This window comes from Amphibalanus amphitrite, unplaced genomic scaffold, assembly GCF_019059575.1.
Source record: "Amphibalanus amphitrite isolate SeventyFive unplaced genomic scaffold, NRLGWU_Aamphi_draft 000222F_arrow, whole genome shotgun sequence".
Taxonomy (NCBI): domain Eukaryota; kingdom Metazoa; phylum Arthropoda; class Thecostraca; order Balanomorpha; family Balanidae; genus Amphibalanus; species Amphibalanus amphitrite.
The window spans coordinates 609987-631907 of NW_024881717.1; the positions used below are offsets into that span (position 1 = coordinate 609987).

The 21921-nt window shown below is 49.5% G+C and overlaps 1 protein-coding gene across 1 annotated transcript in view; it reads right to left on the minus strand.

The window, feature by feature from the left end:
- LOC122385549 (putative transcription factor capicua) overlaps window positions 1-21921 on the minus strand; it is a 122687-nt gene that overhangs the window by 33046 nt on the left and 67720 nt on the right. The window contains exon 5 of the mRNA XM_043373895.1: window positions 8102-8251. Coding sequence (XP_043229830.1) covers window positions 8102-8251 — 150 coding nt within the window. The remainder of the gene's footprint in view (window positions 1-8101; window positions 8252-21921) is intronic.

Here is a 21921-nt window from a genome sequence, read left to right on the forward strand (position 1 = left end):
GTGGGGTAAGATGCCCCTTTCACTTCTTCAGGAAAATGCTTTATAGCATAAAGGCTATCATATTTCAGGCACGAAAGTGTGTTATTTTTTGGAGAAAAATGATGTCGGCTTCCGTTGAAACTCCGAGTTTTGCTTTCCGATCGTCATTTTCGAATAATACATGAGATTGTAAATTGTAAAACCCTGGGCATCTTACCCCACTCTCCCCTACTAGACAACTGACGCCCTATCGCTGATTTTCGACAAAATGCTTTTACTCGGTGTTATAGCGCTTTCCCTAGAAGCCCCGTGAACGGTGAAACATTTTATCTTTGACCTGACCTGTGACGTCATCGGTAACCCCAAGGTCAATGAAATTTGGTTTCCATAAACAAATTTGACAGGGCTATCGAACGCCGTTTGAATTTTCCGGATCCGTCCAGTAGTTTCGGAGATACGGGGGGGGGGGGCAAAAAATACCCCCCCGTCGTTAAACGCCCCCAGCTGACAACTCGAGAACCAATATGCGCAGCGAAACGCACGAGGAGGCGAACGAAAGAACGCGACGAGACGCTTCAGATGAGCATTTGAAAGTTGAATTTCGAGGTCAACGGTCAGGTCAAGGTCAGGTGAAACACCTGAACTCGGGCTTTCAGTAGCATGGACTTCAGAACCTCGTAATGGGCGCCGCTCGTGATAAACTCAGTCAAAACTGTGCACAATCCTTCATAAAAGGCCTAAAGAGTGTGTTAGCGAGCAAATACGTTTCTGTATGTATTTTGACGAAGACGGCCGGCGCTCGGAGCGCGGCGGTCGGCCCGCCGCGCCGCGCCGCGCGCACATGTGTAAATCGTGTCATCTGGCCCCTGTCCTGATTCTCATGCCCACGTGTTGTGCTACCACGAGGGCTGAGACGGGACAGGGGCCTGACAGTCTTCAACGGGACTCCGCCGGTGCGACACGGCCCGGTGTTACGACGTGGCCGACGCGGCCTTACGTGAACGACGTGCCGAGAGAGTCTGTGCGGGGCATGCTCTGCGACGCCAGTCTATACAGCACCGCCCTGGGTGAGCTGGGGCGAGAGTTTGGTGACCCGTCCCGTGTGATACACGCCACGATGAAAAGACTGCTCACAGCGCGGCCGGTGAAAGATGGCGACCTGTCAGCGCTGACAGAGCTGTCAGCGCTGACGTGCCGAGTACGACGAATTGCGCTGCATCTGTGACCGCCGTATTTACCCGTTTTAATCGTTTCGCTATCAATCAAGAATAGACTTTTACATATATGAACAATAACTTTATGGTCCTCCGGGTGACGAAAGAGAACGAGTACGAGAACGAGTGAACGATCACGAGCACGTACGAACATTTCCGTATCGAACGGGTGAACTGAACGATTCTCATGAACACTCTGGTCCTCCGGGCCGGATATCAGTGAACTAGTGTGATGGGTTTACAGTGACGACGCGGTGTTGTGAACTTGTGAGTACAATGTCTGACAAGCGGTCACGACATGCCAGTGATGCGAAATCACATCAAAGCCGCCGAAGCTCGTATCACACGAGGAGCGAGGCGAGCTTCAGCACGGCGTCCTCCGGTCTCAGTGAAGCCCGCCGCCGGGCTGCACTTAGCCAGCTCCAGGCGGAACAGGCCCAGCGCGCCGCCGCCGCCAAGGCTGAGCTGGCCCGGCGTCTGGCGGAGGCGCAGGCAGAGCAGTCCCGGCGGCAGGCGGAGGCGCAGGCAGCGCTGCAAGCTCAGGCGGCGAAGGATGAAGCTGAATACCGTCAGCTGGAGCTGGAGCTGCTGGGGCAGGAGGAGCGGGGTTCGCAGCACCCTCGTTCTTCCGCTGCATCATCCGTCGCTGGTCTTCCGGTGGTCGCAACAGAGCCACCGGCACGAGTGTGTGTGTCTCAACAGACAGACGAGTCAGTCACGCGCACCCGACAGTGGCTGGCTCAATCTCAGCTGCACGTACCGCCGGTGAACACGACTCCTGTCGGCACTCTACCTCCACCTGCAATGCGTCTGCAGCGCCCGCCCAGTGACGACACCCGAGCGGTCCCGCATCTGCCGCGCATCACACTGGAGAAGTTCGGAGGCTCTGCCATCGAGTGGCCGCGGTGGATAGCCCTCTTCAAAGCGCTGGTACACGACCGCGCCGACCTCACCGACGTAGAACGGCTGACCTATCTGCAGACTCACCTGACGGGGCCGGCGAGAGAGTCTGTGCGGGGCATGCTCTGCGACGCCAGTCTATACAGCACCGCCCTGGGTGAACTGGGGCGAGAGTTTGGTGACCCGTCCCGTGTGATACACGCCACGATGAAAAGACTGCTCACAGCGCGGCCGGTGAAAGATGGCGACCTGTCAGCGCTGACAGAGCTGTCTCGTGAGCTCCACACCGCGGTGAGCGTCCTACAGAGTTTGCACTACGAGCACGACCTCGCTGCCGCCACGAACGTCACCACTGTGACTGGGAAGCTACCAGCCTCCCTCGCCTGGAGGTGGGGTGAGCACATGGTTGAGAACGGCATCACTCGTCCGACGCTCGCCAATCTCGACGAATGGCTACGCCGCCATGTGTCAGCTGGTCGGTTGGCCTTGAACGTGACCACCAAGCAGCTGCCGAAGGTCGAGGCTAACGACGCTGAGTGCCGCCCGAGACGCGTGTTTACCACCACGTCGGCGCGGCCCACGCCGGCGGCTGTAAAGCGGGAGAGGACAGCTGCCATAAAGTCATCTGCAGCGGACGGGAAGAGCGACTGGTGTGCCATGTGTCAGCAAACACACGAGCTCCAGCACTGTGACGAATTTCTCGCGCTGACTGTGAGTGAGAAGGCAGAGTTCGTCGGCAGAAACGGACTGTGCTTTAACTGCCTGGGTCGCGATCACATCAGCGCCACGTGTCCCAGTGATGCACGATGTGACGCGGAGCACTGCGGCAGGCGTCATCACACGCTGTTACACAATGGAGGACGAGTGTTTCCGCTGCGCGATTCCGATGATGGTACGCCGTCATCTGCCAAACATGTCGGCACCGCATCGGCCGAGCCTCGCAGTGATATTCTCCTGCAGGTGGTGCCCATCACCGTAAATGGGCCGGCAGGTAGCCGCACCACGAACGCGCTCCTGGATCTCGGGAGTCAGATCACACTGGTCACCGACGGCCTTTGTGACCGGCTCGGCATATCGGGGCCCACCGACAAATTGGTGCTGAGTACGCTGAGTGGGACCCAAACGACGACGTCACGACGCGTATCCTTCGCCGTCGAGGCTGTGGGCGGCGACGGCAGGGCACACCGTATACGAAACGCCCAAACGACGCCGACGTTAAATGTGTCAGCCAAGGCCACGGACTGCACAGTGGCAAAGGAGAAATGGCCGCACCTGGCCGACCTGGATCTCCCCAGCGCCACCCACGGCCCAGTGGAGGTGCTCCTGGGAACCGACGTCATCGAACTTATTGTGCCGCGGGAAGTGATCGAGGGACCGACGGGAACGCCGTGCGCCGTAAGGACGCTGTTGGGATGGACGGTGACCGGGCGGGCGTCGGAACGCTCGGTGCTCGATGGTGAGCACGTCGTCAATCACGTTCGTGTCAGTGATGAAACGAGTGCAGTCGCTGACCTTCACACCCAGGAATCATCAGAGACGACCCAGTGGTGTCACGCAGCCGAGCCGCCGGGCCCGGCCGACATCTTCAGCAGAGGCGGCCCGGGGACGGACCTCGCCCCCGGCGGACCGTGGATACGAGGTCCAGCTGCGCGGTCCGGCCCGGCCGCCCTCTCCGACGACGAGACGAGGGTGACAGCGTGCGTCACCGAGCGAGCGGAGCCGGTCATAAACGGCAGTGACTTCTCGTCCTGCCTCATGGACTCCGGCGGCCTGCTCAGAGTCGGTGGCCGTCGCTGGAAGCGGAAGAATACGCAACCGCAGGATCGCTCCTTGCGACGCCGGCGGCCAGAGTGTCTCCCCGCGCACGCCGACCGCACACTGCATGTCGATCATGAACACGACCGAGGTCAGGGTTGGCGAACTAGTGCGACTGACCGACGTAAACGTACCACGTGGACATTGGTCGGTGAGATGAGCGGAGTGTGTGACCCTGGTGTGGGCGGTCCTATTCCCGCCGCTGACGTGACGACTGATACCGGCCAATACAGGCGGCCTGTCTCTCGTCTCTGCCGTCTTGAGTGCGACGGCGACGGACAGTAAATGGACTCGGAGAGATAATGTGCGCGCACGTGGGACGGCTAAAGTGAGTCGTCTACGACCGCACTGTGCCGCCGGCGAGCAGTGTGGAGATCGGAGCGTTTATTAGTGTTCCCTGCGCCCACCATTCGCGGTGCTAACGTGTGTGTGTGTGCGTGTGAGAGTGAGCCGCTCATTCTGTCCGCTGCGAATGGTCATTTGTGTTTAGTGTTCAGTCATTAGCTATCAACTGTGAGCCGTGGGGCGGTGCTACGCGTTCACACTGTGACAGGGTCCCTCCCGGCCCATTTGGCCGGTCGGGCTTTGGATGAGCTAGTAGTTTACGACTTTAGAGTGTGCAGTGTTAGAATAGTTTATGGCATCACGCCCATGTTAGCGCTAGTTTCTGTTCGCGTCCGCTCAGTTCATGCGTTGTGTGACGTGTGTTGTGCGTTTGTGTGTCGGCCACGTGACGGCAATGTCACTGCCGCCAATGCCTCTGGACCGAGCGTGTGTGGTTTACGACATGCGTCAGTGTGACATGGCACCCGGCTGCCGAGACCGCGCTATCACCAGTTTTATGACTGGATGATTGTTGGCGGGGATAATGCCTGCCTCAGTCAGACATTGTGTAGTGCGTAATGTGCATCGTATGTGAGTGTATGTATATCGCGCATGTTGAACGGATCGTTACGAGTGTGTGCGTGCGTACGGGACGCTTGAACGATTGCTCGCTAGTTGTTGGATTTTCCGCGGATGATCGCGAAAAACCGGGCCGGCTATGTTAGCGAGCAAATTCGTTTCTGTATGTATCTTGACGAAGACGGCCGGCGCTCGGAGCGCGGCGGTCGGCCCGCCGCGCCGCGCCGCGCGCACATGTGTAAATCGTGTCATCTGGCCCCTGTCCTGATTCTCATGCCCACGTGTTGTGCTACCACGAGGGCTGAGACGGGACGGGGGCCTGACAGTCTTCAACGGGACTCCGCCGGTGCGACACGGCCCGGTGTTACGACGTGGCCGACGCGGCCTTACGTGAACGACGTGCCGAGTACGACGAATTGCGCTGCATCTGTGACCGCCGTATTTACCCGTTTTAATCGTTTCGCTATCAATCAAGAATAGACTTTTACATATATGAACAATAACTTTATGGTCCTCCGGGTGACGAAAGAGAACGAGTACGAGAACGGGTGAATGATCACGAGCACGCACGAACATTTCCGTATCGAACGGGTGAACTGAACGATTCTCATGAACAGAGTGTGAGATCTATGTAGGGCAGTGTTCGCCACGGGCCCCAAAATCCCCAGCCCAGCCCGGCCCGGGCCCATGGGTTCAGAGCCCGGCCCAGCCCGTAGCCCGCTGTTGGCAAATATTCCAAGCCCAGCCCGGCCCGGCCCGTCAAAAATAGCAATCTAGTTATTGTCTTAGTCCATTGCTATAATAAGCATGATTGATTACACTATTTTGAGAACAATTCAAATTGCATGAATATTAACATGGCAATCATGACTCCCTTCTTTTCAATGAATATAATCATTTCAAGCACCTATGGCACAAATTTTAACAGTAACAGCAAGCACCTCAGTCAATTAGGTCATGATTACACACCTATAAAAAGTTTCCATGATTATATTAACTACATTCTATGAGTAAAGTTATCTTGCAAGCTGATGTGTGTGAACATTATCATTCATAATTGGTGACTCTAATGCATACTTGAAGGAAGTATTTGCAACATACTCTATACTTCCCAGCACTTACCAGCAGAAAAAAGCTTGACTTATGGGAATTGATGAATCTGTCTGGGATTGACCTTGCTGTTAAATTCACTCCATAGATGCTGCAATATCAACAGCCTGAGAAAGCATACAAAATAGGTGACACTAACTTTAGCACTGTCTTCCAAAAAAAGAGAAAATCCATCCATTTATCAGCAAAACTGATTTAAACTATTTTCAATTCATGCCCACGTGTCAACCGAATCTCTGTGGAGTGTGGACAACTATCTGCTACTTTCCTTGCTATTTTATGTTAGGCTCTTTTCAAGATATGGATATCGCTAGCAGCGTAAGCAGAAAACATGGTAAGCTTGAAATGGCATTGGGTACTTTTACGAATTTTACGCATCATCATCATCAATCGAAAATGAGCGAACACTTCTTAATTGTCGCAGCTGCGGCAGGTAGCGATTTTGACCAATTGTATAATAAAACATATATGATCAAGTATTTGTTTTGTTTTTCGTTCAAGTTTTCAGACTTTGTGATTTAGGTTTTATTTTTTATTTGTTTAATTTTGTTTTTCACCCTGGTACTTACTTAAAAAACGTATTTATTTGATATACTGTTGTGTATACTACCTAGATGCCGCCACATAAACATAGCACCGCCGCCATGATTGCAAATTTTGTTGAGAGGGGGCTGGTTTGTTGTGATTTATTTTGACAAATTTATGGACATTTAAAGCAGCTTTCATCGCGAAATACTCTGTAGAATTCCTCGTTACTTACAGTGTGTTTTGTGAGTATCCTTTTAAGGTTCTGTTCGTTAAAAAGCCGTCGGTGAAGGAAAAAAGACTGTGTTGGAATTGTCTCACTATCGCCATATCAATATATAAGTGTTAAACTTAATGTAGCCCTGTAGCCCATCATTGTTGAGTGGCTTCTTAGTTTTTGGAGTTATAGTGCTAAGTAAGTTATTCTGATGACTACATTTTAACTTTTATTAACAAACTAATGATGCTAGAGATTCTCTGATCTTTTTGGTTGCAGCATTTTTATGAAAACCCTCCTATGTGTGACATGATGTGATATTGGATAATTCTCAAGATTCCCAAAGTTCAATATCAAGTAGGTTTTCTTTCACATTGCTTAAATTTGGTTTAGTTTTTGTATTTTCCCAGTGGGTTTTGTTTGCATCAGTTTCCAAATTTTCTTCAATTGACATTAGTCGCAAAACCCATAGTGCACAAAGCTCTTGGCCCGGCCCGTCCATAGCCCGTTAACTAATGATATTTGGGGGCCCGGCCCAGCCCGTAGCCCAGCCCGGCCCATGGCCCGTTGGGCTGGCCCGGCCCGTGGCGAACACTGATGTAGGGGTCAGTCAAACATAGGCCAGGGTCAAGGTCGGGTCAATCAGGTAAGTGCATATCTCTGAAAATCAAAACTGGTATTCGCTATCTATGTCACATGTTTTATTGGTAATTTTTGGCGTAGAACACGATAGTGACATTCTTTTTATCATAAGAGTACGTTTTTTTGCTAAAAACGTCAATTTAAGAAATGGATGCATCATGGTCGTGAAGTAGTCACGAAAAATTGCCAAGATTCAGTTTAAGATTTTGGAAAATGTGAAACGACAACTGAAAATCGAAGATACATGGTATTGGCCGTCGAATGGATTCCACGGCATGTCTGTAGGTCTATTCTGTGATTTACATGATTATTTCGACATATGCCGTTTTTGGTCGAAAATTCAGAAATTATGACGCCACTAAAACCTCGATATCTCAAAAATTCTCCGACCGATTTTTGAAACTTTGTCACAATAAACTTCAATCAATTCCCTACAGGTACCCAAAATTTGGCGCGCTGTTTATATGCTATAGCGCGGCGAAAAAGTGGTGGCGTTTAACGAGCCCCCCCCCCCCCCCCCCAGCAACTACCGGGTTAAGCGGATGATGCATCGAGGACCATGACAGTGATGCTGCTCTTTGTTCTGCAGAAAGTCTGAACATTTGCGCAGATAATAGCTGGAGTGCAGCAGCCTGGCTGCATTCGTTTCCATTTGTCACCCATTTCGGTGAGAGACTTCAAATACCCGTCCTACCCCATCCAGGGGGTCCACTGTAAGATGCACCCCACACCACGGTTGAACTCATTTCGGCACAGCTGAGTATCATTGTGGTCAGTTGGTGGCCGGCTAACTCACTGGATGGGTAGAAGCCGCCCTGTTCGTGGAACAGTTGTAGCACCAGACTGCGCCGCTGGTCCAGAATGCGCCGCAGGGAGCCCGACTTGTCGCCGCCGGGAGTGCGCGGCGAGCGGGCCGGCGAGCACTGGCCGCCCGGCTCGCTCAGTTCTGCAGCAGACAGCAGCACGGTGGTCAGACGGCCCACCACGGTGCAGCCCGCGGCGCGCTCAGTTCTGCAGTATTTACATCAATAGGGATGTCCCATCGTCCAGAAACGAGAAAAAACAATGCGGGCGTAGTCTACCAGCATGAGTGCGTATATAGAAAAGCATACATAGGTGAGACAGGGAGAAATATAAAAACGAGGGAAAGCGACCGCAAGAGGGTTATAAGGAACGGGGATGACAGCACGTTTTGGAGACGGGACACAATAAGGTGGGATGAGGTTAAATTATAGGATAAATTATAAATTAAAAATTATTCAAAATAATAACTTAAAATTATGGCATACGAAACGAGCTGGAGCAAGCAAAAGATAAAAGAGGGCATATACTAAGCGTAAACGAACGAATCGGCTCTTTTGAACACGAGACCAGGGGGTACCAATGAGAAGTATGTACGGTTCTCCAGTAAAAGTCTTCTTGGTTTTGCTTTTTCAGACATATCTGGTCCTATATAACGTTCAAATGCATAAGTATCAACCCGAATTATGTGTATGCACATTTACCACGAAACTGTGAAATTGCATCGTTGTATGCCAAATACTTTCCGAGATATTCACCAAAAACCTCATCTTCTGCCGTTTGGGGTATTCTGGCCGCAATCTTCCTGGGATCGCCTATGACATCAGTAGAGCCATCTAACGAGAGGAACGCGGAAACACAGAATCATGAATGAATCGAGCGCGTAGTAAACGGTGTATGAAAGGGAGACTCGGCAGAGGCTATCCGGGTGGCCGGCGCGCGGCGCGCCCTTAACCCGCGCACCGACGGGGGGGGGGGCGGTTCGCGAATAGCGGGAAAACCGCGGCGCGTAGCGCCGCGAAATTTGGTATGACTATTCCCTCATCAATTTTACACATGGTGTGCAAGTTTGAACCTCCTACCTTTCAAGGTCAGGTCACCTTGAGGTCACTTTGAATGACCCAACCTCAAGTCACTTTTTTGCAACTTTGTCACCGTGCCAGAGCTACAGTAGATGTCGGAGGCCTTTGAAAGTCGCAGGATGTTATTAGGTCATTAGTAGCTACAATTTGTTTATCTCGGAATTTTGATATCGGTGACCTAAGGTCAGGTCAATTTCGCGACCTCCCCATTATAAGTCAATGGGGGAAAAATCAACTCCCTGTTTTTACCACTAAAACGGGTCGGAATGGCCCCATATACCATACATGACTTCATATACGATCAACCTTCACTACCTTGAGGTCTGTTTTGCTGTTGGGCAGCTGTGAGGTCATGTGACGTCATCAAAGGTCACCAAAGGTTTTTGGCCAATAACTCCGTACAGGAACAAGATACAGACGCGTGGATGGTCTCATTGTGTTCAGCTCGTCAAGACGCATCGAATGATATACATGATGACCTCGAGGTCACGTGACCTGAGGTCAACCTTTGACCTTGACCTTTCGAGGTCAACATATATATCATTCGATGCGGATTGACAAGAGGATCACGATGCTGCCCTTAGTTTGTTCCTATCTTCACTAATTTGAAAGTTATTCGAGAAAAACTCTCCATATCCAGCGCCGCCATTTTGACTTTTTCGACCCCTGTGACGTCACCTTTGACCTGACCTGAAAATGACCTTAGTAAAAATTGTAGATCTTGACCGTGCGTATCCGATGCCGTTTACCGCTTGTCGCTATCTTGCTTCGTTCTCGAGATCTCAGGGGGGGCGGTCATCCGCCCCCCCCGTCGGTGCGAAGTTGGCGCAGACCCCCGTCGGTGCGCGGGTTGGCCGTGTTACTGCCGAATTTTGGCCACGACCCTGTCGCCGAATCACGTCGTGTAGGAAATCGGCGAACAGTTCGCCGACAGAGCCCGATTTGCAGACAATGGGTGGGGCCCCCCTAATCGTGCGCGGGTCGAAGCTGATCCATGATTCGGCGAACATCGCGAATGAATGGCGAATCTGTTGCGAATAGTCGGCGATACCTTGGCAACAAGTCGGCGCACGTAGCGACATGTCGGCGGTGACTCGGCGAGTGTTTGGCGATCATGTGCGTTTATTATAAGTTCGGCGAACGGCCACGAAATTTTCATTTTTCATGAAATATTCGTGGCGGTCGTGACGAACCGTAAAAGTCGCGCGGTGGGCACCGACTGGTCTGCGAAATGCCAAGACCGTGGAAGAAAGATCCCGAATCCCGCGACATAGGATGACTTGCATATTCGTGCACATTCGTGTACCTAAATTCGGCAGTGTAACAAGGGCTTTAGGCATCGGCCGACCCTTCGGACCGCGTGGGGTCAGAGGTCGCGCTCGGGAAGTCTCGGGTCTGGGTTTAGCGCTGTGCAGTCAGGATGGGAGGATAGGATAGAGCTAGCCCGACTGACTAGTATCTCGGCTGATTCGTGTGGGGTAGAAGGGGGCACAAAACGGGATGGTGGCTAGTGGTGGATGATGGGATGGCGGTTAGGTTAGTACGTACTGCGTAGAACGTAGCTGAACATGCATGATTGTTTTTTTTTTCATGGCAAACAACATGCAGCATAATGTGCGGGATTATGCCAGAACTCATACAAAAAGGAAATAATATTTCGGCCGAGGGAGTGGATGAGTGCCATGACAAAGCATGACGATTAGTGATGTCAATTACAGAAAATCGGAATACCGATACCAAACCAAATACCAACCAAAACCGTGGGGGAATACCGAAACCGAACCAACTTTGAAAGATGAGGGAAATACCAACTTTTTACCGATTTCTTAGCCTCTTTTACATTAGTCAGGGTTCATAATACCAACAAAATACCAAACACATTAGGATTGATATACCAAATACCAAGTTGGTATCGGTTTGGTATCGGTATACCAAAAAGTTGGTATCCGATTGACATCTCTAATGACGATGCTGCCAAAATCGGGATGCTTTTTTGCCCCCATTTTTACCCCTAACATGCAGCGCTTGATCCGAACTTAGAGGTCCCCGACTGACCTTAGACCTTAAAATCGCACCCGTCCGGTGCGCCACCTTTTCTTCAGGGGCGCTCTTCTTGGGTGTATCTGTTCTTACCAATAACTAAAGCAAATCGAATGTATAATAAAAAGGCATACCTCGAACACAGTTTTATTCACACCCGCTCGTGTGCACACTTGTTTTGACCTATACCTTTTCGCATCATAATATCACTTCAGTGCTTAACCCTCAACGGAATTTTGGGGTTTCTGCATATACCCCGGCCGAGAGGGGGAGGGCGATTACCTCGCCGTCTTTTTGCCCCTAATTGAGCTAGCGCCTTGCGGATAAAACTGAGTGCGTGCGTCGTATGGAATGCAGCAACTGGTACCCGAGTTGAATGTCTCAGGTCAACCGATAAACTCTGAGGTCAGTATAAGTGCTCCAAGTCGCGGGATCGGTTTTTGGTAAACAACTTCACCACTTAAGTGGTTACAGAGCCAAGATAATGGCACCATCGAGTTTTGCATGCTCAAGCGCGTCGAATAGTATACGCTTTGTTTTTGTTGAGGTCAATTTAATGTGTTCACATCAGGTCATCGTCAGGGCAGAGCCTCTCACGAAGCTGGCCCAAGGAGGTCATATAGCTTCTTCGATTCGGTAGGTCCTCACAAGTCCACTGGTGGCTTCCCGACTCGCTAGCTCAATTTGATCGGGACTTTTTGGTGAAAACTCCTGTGACCTTAGTGACGTCATACATTAAGTCGCCTAAAGGCTGAGCTACACTATGCGTGACCGTCCAGGAAATTACGTGCGTGATCTGCAGATCCGTGATTCCGAGACTCCCTTGACATCGGTTTCTGCGATTTTCCAGAATTTCCGTGAATTACTACTGACGTAATAATAGCAACTAATAAATGGTTTCGCAACAAACGCTTAAAGGAACTATCCCACCTTCTAAAATGTTGTTAAACCAGTTAAATTGTGCCCGACTTTATAGATTGGATGACCAGGAACACGGTTCTGGCATTTATTTTTCATTAAACATCTTAGGCTTCCCATATTCCAAACATAAACTTCCAAATATGTGACGTCACAGCCCAAAATTACCTCCTTCCCCAGGCCACCTTACTGTCATAAAGCTGATTCTTTTTACTCTGTAGGCTTCACAACAAAGTTCAGACCAAGTTTTAAGCGATTTTTCAACGAACAAACCCATTTAACCCGCGACCTGGGGGGGGGGCTATTTTTGCCCCCCCCCCCAGACTTTTCGATATATCTCGAGAACCGCTACGCCGATCGTCACCAAACTTTCAGTACCCTCCCGGATATCAATTTTACACATTGTGACCATTTTTTGTCTTTCAAAGGCTATTATAGGTTGGCCGGAAATGACGTCAGAGTGACGTCATGTTCTGCCGTTTTCGACCCAAAAAAGGGTTTCGCGGGAAGAGCTGTCAGGCCTATAGCTTTGCAAATACAGAAAAATGATAAAGACATAAAAGCTGTAGAATTGACAGGGCTACAAAACTGCTATCTCGGATTTTTGAAATTTTTGGACTTTGACCCCCAAAAATCAAAAAACATTTTTTTTATATAATAATCGAAAAATTCAAAAAGTTTGAATTTCGCAAAAACCGGAATATATGTGATAGTCCTTAGCGCCTTCCATCCACATACCAAATTTGAGATTGATACCTCTTTTTTTGGCGAAGTTATAGCGAAAAAACTGTTCAAAATTGATGACGTCAAATTTTCAAACTCAATTTTTAGCAATTCTAGACCCCGTAGCGCAAAACAAAGACCACCATTAGATTCCCCGTGACGAGCTGCATCGAATCAATACCCATTTTATGCAAAACTATCAACTTTAAAATTTGACCTTTTTTGGCCTGACCTTGACCTGACCTTGACCTGAACTTCACCAGAAAGTGACCTAAGCCGTACCTGATAGTCTTATAACCAACACCATTGAGTTGGAAATGAAAAATTGGCCATAAAACATGCATCACACAACCTTAGTAAAGTTGGGCTCATGTGACCTGACCTGTGACCCTTGGTGACCTGACCTGTGACCTGACCTAGTATTGTCAGTGACCTCTAATAGCAACATATCTACCAGGCAACTGACGCCCTATCGCTGATTCTCGACAAAATGCGTTTTCCTCGGTGTTATAGCGCATTCCCTAGAGGACCTGTGAACGGTGAAACATTTCATCTTTGACCTGACCTGTGACGTCATCGGTGACCCCGAGGTCAATGAAATTTTGTTTCCTCCGACAAATTTGACAGGCCTTTCGAACGCCGTTTGAATTTTGCGGATCCGTCCAGTAGTTTCGGAGATACGAGGGGGGGGGGGCAAAAAATAGCCCCCCCTCCACCAGGTCGCGTTATAAACAGACCCCACCACGGCGCGGGTTAAATCAGAATGACTAAACGAGGTGACGTCACACTAACGGTCGCTCCATGTTGAAGATAGGGCCTTGCGCAAGGCCCATTTTCAAATGAAGGGAACGAATTTCTGCAACACCAAGAGGCCGCGGGGGTTGCAACCTAGATAGATAGTGGTTTCTGAACCTCGCCGCAAACTTGGCTATCTCAACTCAAACCCCATGTTAAAGGTGGGATAGTCCCCTTAACCCGCGCCCGGCTGGGGGTCCTGGATTTCCACGCCCTGCTGGGGGGGGGGGGTGTGTTTGAACACCCCCCCCCTTGTAACTCGGCTCCTGGGCCACGTAGCGATACGCGGAAGGCGGCGTTCGAAAGAGCGTCAAAAATAATGACGAAATCACTTCGGTCAATTTTTTGGTCAGGTCAAAGGTCAGGTCACCAGAGGTCATTGAAGGCAAAATTTCGCCGATTTCCAGGTCGAATGTCGAAAATTTCCAAGAAGCCAACGCATAACTCGGGAACCAATAGAGCTACAGCGCCGCGGAAAAGCGCATTCGATAGCCCTATTTACGCCCTTTCTAAGTAATTCTCTCAGATTTGACCTAACGTCAACGGTTTTGCCTGCAAGGGGCAAAAACTGCAAAAATAGCCGATTTTTTTCGGAAACAGTTTTTTCTGCAATAACTTTTGACCCAAGCCCTGTACGAGCTTACTTTTACCGGCATCGTGTTCCTCTCGTCAAGACGCATCGAATGAACTATACCTTGACCTTGAAAGGTCAACTTGAAAATTTGACCTCAGGTCAAGGTCATGACCTGACCGGAAAGGGTCATGTTGCATATCAGTCGATCCGTATCGTCGAGCTGAACACATCTAAGGCGTTTTCATCGCTCTAGCATGCCTCTATCAAAAGTTATTTGCGAACAACTGTTAGATACCATTCGTGACCTAAGATGACCTCAGGGCATAAACAAGGGTCACGGACACCATTTTCATGTTCAGTGTGTCTAAACCACTTGTAATTCGGTGTTTGGGAGTGTTTATAATGTCTTTCGTCCAAAAGAGGCGCATTTGAATTTTCTCCCATTGACTTATAATGGGGAGGTCGCAAAATTCACCTGACCTTAGGTCATCGATATCAAAATTCTGAGATATACATTTTGTACATGCTATTGCTCTTAGCAATCGCTGAAAGTTTCAAAGCGATCGGTCACTCGGTGTAGCTATGACAGACATTGAAACTTTTTTGAGGTGAGGTCACTTCAAGTGATCTGGTGACCTGACCTTGAATGACCTTGGTCTGAAATTTTCACAACATGTGTAGAATTGATGTATGATAAGGTGTACCAAAAACGGTGGCGCTCCGCGCCGCCGTTTTTGAGCTATTCGCGAAAAACCACAAGGGGGGGGGGTGTTCAAACACCCCCCCCCCCCAGCAGGGCGCGGGTTAAGTTTGCTATCTTTTACACTATTTTATAGACAATTAGTTTATTTTGTTAATAAAACATCAAAAACACATGCAAATTACAGAAACAATTATTAATTACGTCACTTGGATTCATACGGTGCGCCACCAAGTGCGCCAACAACTGTCTCATATCACGCAATCTCGCAGATTCTGCAAAAAAAGTTCGTAGCTCTGAGGCCAGTTTTACCAAAAAAATACCAGCCGGCCGCCGAAATAAAATATCCAGCAGAAAAAATAGACGCCACACAGCCACGAGTTTCACCAACAAAAAAATTCCAGCCGACTTCGGACGGAAATTATTTGTCGCCGGTAATCAGCTGATATTCTGTTACGATATCAAATTACGATATGTCAAGGAGGTTAATAAATCATTTAAAGCATGTTTTCAATCAAATTGAAGCGTGATTTCTAATGCAAATGCTATATACATTTCGAAATATTATTATCGTAAATTATTACATTATTTTTAAGAGTAATAACAACAAAGTAGAGCATTATAAACTTTCATATCTATATTAACATTCTGGTGCCCAGCAAAAGCCAATCAATACAAAACTACCAAATTGTAAACGTAGGTACGTCATTCATAAAGGTGACGTAAGGAAGCTTGCATTTAAGGCAAATTTAAGATGGATCTTTTTTCCTGTCAGCCTATTATTCCGGATGCAAAAGCATGCTATCGCATGCTTTTGATCCTCCAATTCTGGATTAATTTTTACAATACCTTCAACTTGCTATGTACCTTTTTGTCTGTTTTTAGTCGCACCTTGTAGAAAATCATCGTGTAGACCGAGAACGCAATGTGTGGACCTCCACCTATGAGGTGGGGACTAGATGGGACCACTCCAGTGGCAGCGGAACACCTTCAATTAAGGGGGCACTGCCGACTTTTGGTCCCATTCTTTCCATATAACGCCCACAGGGCTTATATTAAAATGTCAAAATCAAAGGGGGGCACGGTGCCCCGGTGCCCTACCCGTTCCACCGCCTATGAGTCCCGCTCCCGACAGATCCGGGAGCCGCACCTCTTTCCTAGCTTTCAAAAGAGCGGCAAGGAAGCGGTCAACATTGCTCCAGAGACGCCACCTGAAGCTGGACGGACGACGGACAGTTCCGCAGCCGAGCGATTGAACTGCGGTGCTACGAGGCGGCTTCGCGTGCACTGCATTAGCACCTTCTAGCGGGAGTAAGAGGGCTAACGAACTCGCCAAGGCCTATATAAAGCATTGTGCCAAGGCGAGTGTCTTACCTTAGGGAAATACCTACCCAGATTAACTGCTGCACCGCGGTCATTGCAGGGCTGAGGGTGGTCGCTCGCTCCGCTTCGGCGAGGTGGATGTCAGACTCAAGATTACTTTACTACTCGTCAGACTGCCCGGCTAGGTGGTTTTAGCCGATATGCAGGCCCCGTTTGCCGGGCCCGGTCGAGAAGAAGGAACGCCACACAGCAAAGAATATTCGCTCCGGGCCCGCTACACTGGTCCAGCTCGTAAGTCGTAACAAATTAACAATACCTGCGCTAGCGTCGTCGACCGTCGTTCGACTGCGCCCAGTACCGCTCAGTGGAGAGTCCTGCCGAACTCCTCCGCGTGTGCCGAGATCATTCGTTGCGCGCGGACACAATCGTCCGACGGAGACCGCTCTGCATTATGATCGGGTGGTCACCACCTTGGTCGCCGGCTTTCACACCCAGCCGAGCCGTCTGGCTACGCCCCAAATGATCGTCTAAGCCTTTCGATTGGTTTGTAACTCGGGTCTAATATCGAAATATTTGGGAGTTAGGACATGTTAAATCCGTGTTCATGAACAAATATACATTATGCAACTAAAACGCTTTACTTACTTTAACTTTTCTAGGCTGATGACAAGGCATACACCTATTCATTGCAATATTTCTAAAATGTAAATAAATCATGAGCAATGGGCATAAAAAACAACAGCGATCCACTAAAAGCTAGTGTGGAAATCCACTGACGTAGGTCGCCTCGTACTGGCGCAGCTCGTAGCTCGTCCAGCAGCGCCAGCGTCTCCCGCACCCGGCCGCCCGCCTTGCCCGCCTGCACCATCAGCCGCTGGAAATGGCTGCGCTGCCGCTCCAACATTAGCTTGACCGCCTGGCCGGCCCGGCAGATGCGCGCCGTCCGACGCACGCAGTGTACGTCTTCAACAGCGCCGGGATGTCGTACGACACGACCGCGTCCACGGCGTCCACGTCAATACCGCGCGCTATAGCTTCGAGCACACCAGCGCGGCCATCTCACCTAGCGCGCGCCGCCGCCGGCACGCCGGCACTACCCCACAGAACTCAGTCACGCGCGCGCCCAGCACAGACAGCGGTAGCCCCAGCTGGTGCGCCACCTCGTTCCAGTTGACCAACACGAGCGAGCGTCGCCAGTCGGGCTGTCGGAGCAAATGGTGCATCACCAGCGGCTTCAGCGGCTGCGGCGCCACCACGTTGAACGACTCGCTCAGCTCGGCCGGCGTGGTGAACCTGCCGACGAACTAACCGGGCAGTGCGACGGCGGCGGCCGCCGTGCCGGCCGCCAGCAGTCGCGGCTGGAACAGCGACATTCGCTCCAGCTTCTCCGGCCTCCGGGTTCTGTGACAGGGTGGCCAAGAACGGCAGCTTCTGCAGCGGCAGGTGAGGCGCGCAGACGGCGGCGGCCGTCAGCCGGCCGGCGATGCAGGGCGGCGGGCCGTGGCCGCCGCCACCCGCTCCACCGCTTTCAGCCAGCCCGTCTCGGCCATCTCGATCACCCGGTCGGCTTCGTCGATCACCAGGTAGCGCAGGTGCGCTAGCGAGAAGCCCTCGGAGCTAGTTATGTGATCCATCAGCCAGCCGGGAGTGCTCACCACGATCAGCCAGGGAGACCAGGCCGCGCGGCCCCACCGCCACCAGTTGGCGCCCCCTCGTGCCACTGTGTCTCCACCAAGCAGCCGGACGCAGAGCGGCGTGTCGGCGTCGTACTGGCGGAACACGGCGGGCACCTGAGCGGGCAGCGCCTGTGTGGGTAGCACAGCTAGCGCGCGCACCCGGCGGCCGGCGCCGCGCCTGCACTACCGGCAGCACAAACGCCAGCGTCGTACCGCGGCCGGCCGGCGCCGAGACGCAGAGGTCGGCCGGTGGCAGCGGCGACTCTGTGGCCGCCAGCAGCTCGGGCAGCACGGTCACCTGCACCAGGAACACCTGTTCGATGCCCTCGGCGGCCAGCCGGGCGCGCAGCTCGGGGCAAAGCGCCGGCAGATTGGCCGGCGCCGGCCGCCGGTCGCCAATCGGCTGCGGGTGCGCCAGTCAGGCGGGCAGCGCACGCGGTGCACGGCCTGCCGGCTCGAGCGCTCCACCTCGTCCACGGTCCAGCACGGTGAAATCGTCAGCGGCGGCGTCTCCTAGAGCACTTCACGGATAGGCTTTTTAGGATCCGGCCCGGCCCATATCCGGCAAGTCATATCCAGATCCGCCCATTATCCGCCTTTCTTTGAATATCAGAATCCGGCCCACCCATGGCCCGTATTGCAGCCAAACTTCCAAAAAATATCCGTAATAATCCGTTTCATCAATAACTGGTTTCACCCAAAACTGGACTAACAAATTCAATCTAAGGGACCAGACAGCCATACATCTCATAGACCATCATGGTTCCAAAAACCATGCATACATTGCATACATTATCCACTTGAAGACAAGTCTTGTGACAAGTGAGTGTCATAAAATGATGCCTATTACTTTAATCAAACCTCTGCTGCCGCTTAACACATTAGGTTAATTTTTAACTTCAATGTTGAATGTTAAAATTTTGATCCGTTTTGATCCGGGTTCAACCTTCAATTCCCAAACCGGCCCGCCCATATCCGTTCTTTTTTAACAAATTTAGAATCCAATCCTATCCGGTCCGCGGATTTATCCGTGGATAACGGATTTATCCGGCCCATGAAGTGCTCTAGCGTCTCCGTCCGACTCGGAGGTGTCCTCACTGTCGTTATTGGCGACGGCGGCTGCCGCTGTGCGCTCAGTCGGCCATCACAGCAACACTCGCCGATGATAAGCGTCATCGAAACCGTCGGACGACGGTGGATTCACCACCGTTTTTGCAGCAGAGACTGGAAAAACCTCAGCAATAAACAAGGAAAAACCTCACAACATGCCACAGCCTGCAATTGTGTATATTGTCATTATATTTCTCACATGACAGAAAATATTTGTTGCTTTATTCTAGGAACTGGCATGAAAAACATAAGCTAAATCAAGCTAAGTGAATTATTATTGTATTTCAACATGAGACTGGGAAAAAATCCTTGTCACTGTCAACATGACCAGTGTAACGGACGGGCTGCATGAACATTTCGGCGCATGATCTGAAAACTCTGTGTGCAGAAAGTTCAGCGCTGAGGTGAACAAATAACATTTTGGCCGCAATTTGCCTGGTGCCTCCACAATTTTCCAAAACTAACTCACAATACTTACAGCCAGTTTTAACAAGATCCCTGCATGACTCAAGCATGCAAGATACACATGCATTCAATATCAGCACAGTGCACACACAACAGTTATAGATTCATTTACATTTTACAACATTACTATTATTTTCTTTCCCTTCAATATTGGCAGCATGACTTGCTGAGTTCAGTGGCACAATCTTATGACAGCAAGTTTGTTCGGGTTCGCAACCATAGAAACTTTGCACGTTTTGCTTCAAAAACAAGCCTTTATACATTTCTTTCATGCTATTCAATTTCTTTTTAAAAATTTATTGTCATTTATCTTGAAAATCTTGCCAATTCGGTCTTAGCAATGTCAATGCACCTTCCCTATTCCGCACAGCTCAAGCAAGTTCCACCCAAAAGTAGTAGTGGTATCAGTAGCTGGCGCCTTGTTATGTCAAATGTAGCTGAATATGTGAAAACAGTGACATATTTATTTAAAATCTTGAGTCCAATGAGCCTACCCTCTCTGCCTCTCCTTCCAGCATTTCTTCAAGCACCTTCAATTTTCGAAAATGACCTTCCATCATTATTTTCCACTTCCGTCCGAGCAATGAACTTGTAAGCTGACCACTAGTTAATGCTCTATCATCTTGCTGTTGGGTGCTTGTAGCAAAAAGATAATATTAAACGAAAAAACTAACACCACAACACCAAACACCCGTCTTGTTGGTTTCTTTTGGTCCTGCCTGGTGACAAAGGCTCTTTCTTTACGCAATATCATCAGTATTCCTCTTCTAATCTTGAAGCCCAGATGCTTTACAAATTGGCTATGAATGATACTAAATTATTATATCAACTGAGAAGCGCAAATCACGATAGTTCGCAACAAATGAGGCCAATTATTCCAACACGACATCAAAAAAATAGACGGGGTCGCCTGTCTATTTTTTGGGGCTGTTTTTCTACATATAATGGCGCAGATAAACACTCCATTAATGCCGCATTTGCCGTTGGTGAAACTCATTGGCTATTTTTCTGGCTGATACTTTTTCACGCCGGCGGATATTTTTTCGCCTGGTTGGTGAAACTCGTCGGCTGGTTTTTGACAGAAAAATTGCGCCGGGCTGCTATTTTTCTGTTGGTAAAACTGGCCTCTGAACTTTATATCGGTACGGAACATCCTGACCGTCCTGACTATCCGTCATTTTCTGTACTGAACGTCCGGGATTTCCTTGACTGATACCGGGGTTGCATGAGCGATCCGTTCCAAATACGCACTACGCTAATGCGCATCAGCTCCCCACAAACGTATCTACGGCACCGGTTACATGAGACTAATTCGTTTTATCTACGTCAAACGGATCTTGTTTGGCTCACCCGGGCTGACTCCTCGATGGCCGGTAATTCGCATCAAAAACGGAATAGGATTAGCGTACAGTCATGGCGCAGTTGCGGCATTTACCGGGACGACTGAACTAAATTTTAAATACTTATATTAATTGATAGGCTCAAAAACATTTAAAATTAACATGAAATCAAAAAATGAAAACAAAGTTTTCTTGTTTTAAGTCACTGTGCACTGATACGCCATGCAGCGACAGCAGGGTGGTCAGAAAAAAAATTATCTATCAAAATATTTCATTCATTTTATTTTTGATCTTTATCAAATTCACCTTCAAAGACTAAACCGAAATACCAACATTTCTTTTTGCTATTTTCTACGAGGCAGCCAATAAAAAAATGCTTAGTATTTTGCATTTTGACGCTTCCATTCAGCAAAGAATAGTTCTTGTGAAATACGGCCCGAATCGTGTGCCTCGGTTACATGAGCGATCCGTTCCAAATACGCACTACGCTAATTCGCATCAGCTCCCCAAGAACGCATTCAGTGCACCGACTACATGAGCAAATACGTATCAGTGACGTCAAACGGATCTAGTTTGGCGCTCGGCCTGACGGAAGGTAATGCGCACTACAAACGGAATAGCATACAAATGTGGCGCACTTCCGTAGCAATAGAGGTGACTGAATTAAAAACTTAATATCTTATGTCTTTTCTGCATTTAATCTGCCAAAACATTCTCAATTAACTTAACAAAAAAAAAGTTATACATAAGGTTGTCTTGCTTTGACTCATTGAGCACTTGCCTCTCTTGATTCGTCTGTAGTGCTGTCAGAAAAATGTTTCAACTGAAAGTACTTTGATATTTTCTTTTTGGTTTTCACTATATTTATTTTTGAAAACTTGACGAAATACCGACATATTTTTTATGCATTATTTCAAAAGAAGTAAATGAAAAAATACCTATTATTTTGCATTTTAATGTTTTTTTTTTTGAAAGAAATAGTTCCTATAATACGTATCTTGGTCCTATTCGCTTCTAAGCCTCTTTCCCAGCGGATTTTGTTCGGACCTGAGTCGGTAGTACGCTCCTG